This window comes from Sinocyclocheilus anshuiensis, unplaced genomic scaffold, assembly GCF_001515605.1.
Source record: "Sinocyclocheilus anshuiensis isolate Anshui unplaced genomic scaffold, SAMN03320099.WGS_v1.1 scaffold77, whole genome shotgun sequence".
Classification (NCBI taxonomy): domain Eukaryota; kingdom Metazoa; phylum Chordata; class Actinopteri; order Cypriniformes; family Cyprinidae; genus Sinocyclocheilus; species Sinocyclocheilus anshuiensis.
In genome coordinates, this window is record NW_015537941.1 from 137,611 (window position 1) to 144,040 (window position 6,430).

Genomic DNA, 6,430 nt, shown 5'->3' on the forward strand with positions numbered 1-6,430 from the left:
TGTTTTATATTTACGATTTAGTTTTAATCCAAATGCATGCGCTAATGAAGCGAACAGCAATCAAGATAATGCAACAGAAGTGTGCGCTCTCGGACTCTCTCTCTCACTCTCCTTACAGTCAAATAACTTTAGTAACTTGTGCATTGTTTTACTTACTTGATTTTGACAAATCCGACCAAACTACAAACTTTCCAGTGATGTCTGTGAGATATTCACTCGACAAGCTTGCGCATCTGTGCCGCCGCACGCTCAGCTTATCAGCTCGCGCACATCCGCTATACAGGCGTGAATATTGAATGTTTAACATTATATTAATTACTTACATGTACTTCATAGACAACCTTAATCTCTAATTAGTCCATTCTACTCTTTGTTGTTCTGTTTTCAGTGTTTCTTTTTCTGGACACAGCTCTATTCACATGCTGTGTGGTATCGGCTTTTGGTATTGGGGCATTTTTACGAGTACTGGTACGAGTACAGGAGCGCAGTATCGGTGCATCCCTATTTTTTACAATTAATTCATTTTTATTTATTTTATTTATTTTTGAAGGATGTAGTTATGGAAGTTTTATCATATTCTGGAAGCTATTTTATCTCCAGTGTATACTAAATTTATATATATTATATATTTTATATATACATAATTTAGAAATCAATTATACATTTTTAATATACTAATCCAACCACTACCCCAAAAGAAAAACTTTTTATTTTTTTTATTTGATTTTATTAACTACTTTATAAAATGCAATTTTTTATTTATTTTAATTACATTTGAATGTTTCATTTTTGTATAGATGTATTTATGGAAGCTTTTTAAATTATTTACAAATATATATACTTTTTATTGATTAAAAATGTATTATTCATTATTTTATTAACTTTTAATTTAAATAATTTTTATTTAATATATTTTATGGACATTTTATCATATTTTGAGGACAATTTTGTCCCCAAACCACAGCTGACCTGTGTTTTCCTGTCAGCTTCGTCAGCATTATTCTTGATCCTCCATGGCAGGCGAGGGCACCAGTTTTCAACCTAACACAAGCAAAAACAGTGAGCTAATGATCAGATGTAAACCGGCAGAGTGTGGAAACAGATCTTGTTGACATACTGCACCCCATTTCTTTGAGTAGCCTTGCTGATTTACATATCAGTCAGCTCATTTAACCACCTGATCAAGATTTTAATTACACATCGGCTGCTAAAGAGAGCTAATGATCAGACATAAACCAGCAGAGCGTGGAAACACATCTTGTAGACATACTACATCTCATTTCTCTGAGTAGCCTTGCGTATTTACATATCAGTCTGCTCATTTAACTACCTGATCAATATTTAAATTACACATCAACTGCTAAAGAGAATGAGATGGTTGATATGGAAATGTATGCAAGTCTCAATGACGATGCTGTATGTGCAGCTCTGTCTAATAGATTTCAGATGTACACACACACACACACACACACACACACACACACAGAGTGTGGTTATTATGAGACATCCATTCATTTCACTGATTGTTCCACAAAATTTTATTCGGAAGTCATTAAACACTCAAAATGAATTACAAGCTGCATTTTTACCATTTTCCTCAAATTTCACGCATCACATCTTTTGTGTTTTATAGAGGATCATGTGTTTACTGTGGCATTGGGAGCAATTCACACAGCCAAACAGAAACCACACTCAGCTAAAACCGTTAAGGCCATTTTAACAAGGTTTACTGGACATGAAACCATATAATTTAAAATATCTTAAAGGAACAGTGCACCAGAAAATGAAAATTTGCTGATATTTGACTCACTCTCAGGCTATCCAAGATGTAGATTAGTTTGATTCATCAGAACAGATTGGGATAAATTTAGCATTACATCACTTTTTCACCAAAGGATCCATTGAAGTGAATGGATGCCGTCAGAATAACAGTCCAAACAGCTGATAAAAACATCACAATAATCCACAAGTAATCCACACCACACCACTCCAGTCCAGTCCTTCAGGTGATGTCTTGAGAAACAAAAAGCTGCGTGTTCATAAGAAACAAATCTATCATAAACATCAAACCATTGCTTCTGGCCAAAATACAACTCCATAATCCATAATAGCACTTCCTCCAGTGGAAAAGTCAATCCCCCGTTGTCCTCTCACATCAAAAATCCACTGTTTTCGCTTTTGTAATCTGTGCATATTTCTCTCCTGATTAGGACGAGAAGACTTTTTCACTGAAGAAAGCAATGCTATGAATAGAGAACTCGTATTTTAGCAACGGTTTGAAGTTGAAAACGTCTTAAAGGGGTGGTTCACTGGGTTTTTTCTAGGCTTGATTGTGTTTATGGGGTGCAGTCTAACGTGTTAATGCTTCGTTTTTTAAAAAACACATTATTTTTCACATAATTTACCTTTATTCCACACCGCTCTGTCCCTTCTGAAAAACGGACTGATCATTTCCTTCTTTTATGAAGCCCCTCCCTCAGAAATAGGCGATGGGCTCTGATTGGTTAGCTAGCCCAGTGTGTTTTGATTGGCTAAACCAAATCGCAATGAACCACCCCTTTAATAATGGATTTGTTTCTTACAAACACAGCTTTTTGTTTCTCAAGACATTAACTGATGGACTGAAGTAGTGTGGATTATTGTGATGTTTTTGTCAGCTGTTTGGACTCTCATTCTGACGGCACCCATTCATTGATGAGCAAGTGATGTAATGCTACATTTCTCCAAATCTGAAGAAGAAACAAACTCATCTACATCTTGGATGGCCTGAGGGGGGAGTACATTTTCAATAGCACATGAATATGGAAACCATCTAGCATCATGGTTTTATGTCAAAGTACCATGGTACTGCCACATACTTTTCTCTGTACGTTTGAGCCCAGATTCGTAACCATTAGGCCAATATTTCTGTCACATCTTACCTCACTCAGATAAATGAAGGAGGAACAGGTGGATCCGTCCACTCCGTAGTTGCCGTAGCAGGGGTCCGAACGCCACATGTCCTTCATCCACTGTAGAGGAGGAAACAAAACAAAAAAAAGGGTTTTGTAAATCTAACAAGTATACAAGCATTTGTGCAGGAAGCTGTGAATAAGGTGAGCAGTTTTATTTCCTGTCAGTTTTTCCAGGATATTTTTGAAGTTCTTAGATCAGCTTGACCTTCAGAAAAATTGGTTTTGTCTTCCTTTATCCAATTTCTTCTCACAGTGAGACTCTCTCTAGGACGGAGAGGGACGTATTGATCGCAGCGTGCGGTTCAGATCACACTTATCGATCGGGGTTTCTGAAAAAAGATGCCGTCTGTGCGTTTTTAATGAGTCAGCACTTGATGAAAAAAAGCTTGAATTTGTATGAAGATGATACATTTTACACTGTCTGCATAAAAAATGTAGAAAATACACAAACGGATTTTGCTTAATTTGCATATGTCTGAATATTTACATTTGTTTGGTGCACAAAAACCAACCTAATCAAATTAACTACAGAAAGTTGACTGAACAAGAATTTAACAAATGGTTTTACCAAACGATTTGCAAGGTAAGAGTGTAATATATTAATTTATTAAATGTTTTTATTTTAATTGCAATGTAATTTTATAAAAAAAATTTACACACACACACACACACAAAATCAAAATAAGAAAATGTTTGCATTTTTTTTTTTTTACTTTTGTTTTTAAAACAGGTTTTGGTACACAAATAGCCAAACAAATCAAATTAAAATCACAGATTTTCAAAGTTGACTGAACAAGAATTTAACAAATGGTTTTACCAAATGATTTGCAAATATTAGGCATAATTCGGATAAAACTTGACATGTTGACCTTCAAACAAATCCTTTAAAAGCACATCATCTTTAAAAAACACCCTCTTTTGTTAGATTTTTTTTTACGTTTGCGCTTTGGTTTATCGAATAAACAAAACCGTTTTGAGACGTTCTAACCCTTCAGACTAAAGTCAAACAAATCAGTCAGGCTGTTCTCAATGTTACTGTTGTCACATTTTGGTTTTAATTCTGCATGATTTTAAGAGGATTTCCATATCTCAGGAATTTCCATGAGCTCTAAACGAAAGGACCTGTGATTATTGAGACGAGGCCAAGCTCAGGTCTGATCTGACTGAAAAGGCCGACCAGCTTCGTGTGCTCTGCTTGATGTTAAATCCTTTGTAATTTGTCCCGTCTGGCTGCTACATCAACATGCTGTAAAAATCCAAAGGGACTCGTTCTGAATATCAGGTGAGCTCATTACGAAGAGTGGCGTTCCAGGAAGGAAAAAGCATTATCACATGGTAAAACTCCATTCTGAATTCTTTAAAGGATTTGAAAAATCTGAAACTTCTGGGAGGTTAAGCCACATGATGAAACACTTCAGACATGTGAACGGTAACAACTTCACACTAAGACGTGGCATATTACAGACCTCCATAAAAGAAGAAGAAAAAAATTAATATATTACATTAATATATAGAAATCTATTTTATTTAATTATATATATTTTTAATTAATTACATATATTTTGTATTAATAAATTAACCAATTATATCATTAAATAACAAAATAAAAATATTCTAAATGATTGTATAATGATATATAAAATAAATATATAACATTATTATTTTTTGTTATTAATATTTAATAATTATAAAGTATACAGTATAATAGATACTTTATCATGTAAAACTCATTATAAAGCATACATTAAAAATCTTAAAGTAGAAATTAATTATAAACTTAAGCTATAATAAATTGTGCACAAATGTTGTTTAAATTAAAAGGATACATTTATTAGATATATTTTTTTACATAATATAGATATATTATAAAAGTAATAATAATAATAATAATCATCATCATCATCATAATCATAGTAATTTCCAGCCTCAAATATATGGGCAACCAGATAAATTACTTTTATCGTACAACATACACAAACAAAACCAAATTCTCTGATTTTCACCACAATGTCCGAACTGTCCTGAGCGCGTTCAACAGCGGGCGCCTGATCTCTCAAGTGGACCATTGAGATTGTAGATAGAGTGTCAATGGTCCACTTGAGAGATAGGTGGCGGTAATGCACTTATAAGTCTGCGATCCGCCGTAAAGCAAGAAGAAGAAGAAGACGCGTCACGCACCGGCTGTTGAACGCGCTCAGGATGCGCTAAGGACAGTTTGGACATTGCGGTGAAATCAGACGTAAAAAGATGATATAAATACTGTTCAGTTTTCTTGCACAGACCGATCGTTTCGTGTCTTTACACATCAATGTATCGTCACGAGCCGCAGGGTTTAATTTGGTTTTGTTTGTGTATGTTTTTTTGACTCTCAAAGCCGTGATTCCCATCCATTTAAAAAATTGACACTTAAGACTGGGTTTGTGGTCCAGGGTCACAAATAAAGTCCAACCGATGAGAAGCCACCATAGGACAGTGACAGCATAAAGTAATTAAAGAGCGACTCAGATCGAGAAGCTTTCCTCAGAGAGCTGGATCAGAGGGTGCGAGAAACACTCACCTTCAACTTCCCTTCACAATGTGGAAACCCGTCAAGCAAGGGTAGCTCACATTTCTCCTGTGCTCCATTCAGCAAGTCTGCGCACACACAGAAAAAGAGAGAGAAGAACATAATTAGCACACAACAGTCCCAAAACGACACATTTCACAGCTGAAAATCAACAAGATTGTTTGGCACGCAGGTCTCCGCCTGGAAGATCAATACCATCCAATTATCGCACAATACACTCTCAAATTAACTTGCTAACACAATATTAAGTGCAAAAGCCACATTGCGATTACAAAGCATTCAAATTGTCTCTAATAAGTTACGTTGCCTCATTTGAACTGATGAAAAACAACTAAAGGATGAAAAGAACAAACTTCAACAAGAAAAAAAAACATAAACTTAGGTTATACCCATGGAAAGTTAAATGTTAACTAAGTCGTAAAGTTTTGCGTACATGTTTTTTGAGACAATGATCCTCAATCATGAAATGCTAGCAGAACAAATTTGTTTGTAATTTGGAAGTAAAGTCATTTCTATGTACATTTTCCCATTTAAGTAAATAAGTACATGGGAAATGTATGTAAAAATTTGATTTACGAATGATTTGCACTTTTGAACTTTCTTTAAACAAACTTTATTGTGCTCCCGTTTCATTAAACAAGGCCCAAAATATGTGTAAACAAAATTGAACTAACTTTTTATTAAATATTTTAAAAAGTAAATAATTGTAAATACAGTATATATTGTAACAGTCTAACGTTAAAGCTTAATTTCAACTGTAGTCCCCGAATAAAACCACACCATGCATTTTTAAAAGCAAGTTTTGATAGGTTTAAAACATTTTTAATACAAGTAGCTCTTGTTTATTAAAGGGGTCATATGATGCGATTTCAATTTTTCCTTTCTCTTTGGAGTGTTACAAGCTCTTGGT

At 34.5% G+C, this 6,430-nt stretch overlaps 1 protein-coding gene across 2 annotated transcripts in view; it reads right to left on the bottom strand.

Annotated features, from left to right (window-relative positions):
• The window catches only part of LOC107663499 (alpha-1,6-mannosylglycoprotein 6-beta-N-acetylglucosaminyltransferase A-like), an 84,597-nt gene that overhangs the window by 31,520 nt on the left and 46,647 nt on the right, over nucleotides 1–6,430 (bottom strand). For both annotated transcript variants that reach the window (XM_016453730.1, XM_016453735.1), the window contains 3 exons: nucleotides 5,512–5,588; nucleotides 2,922–3,011; nucleotides 970–1,041 (listed from right to left, as the gene is read on the bottom strand). In XM_016453730.1, the coding sequence (XP_016309216.1) occupies nucleotides 970–1,041; nucleotides 2,922–3,011; nucleotides 5,512–5,588 (239 nt within the window). The remainder of the gene's footprint in view (nucleotides 1–969; nucleotides 1,042–2,921; nucleotides 3,012–5,511; nucleotides 5,589–6,430) is intronic.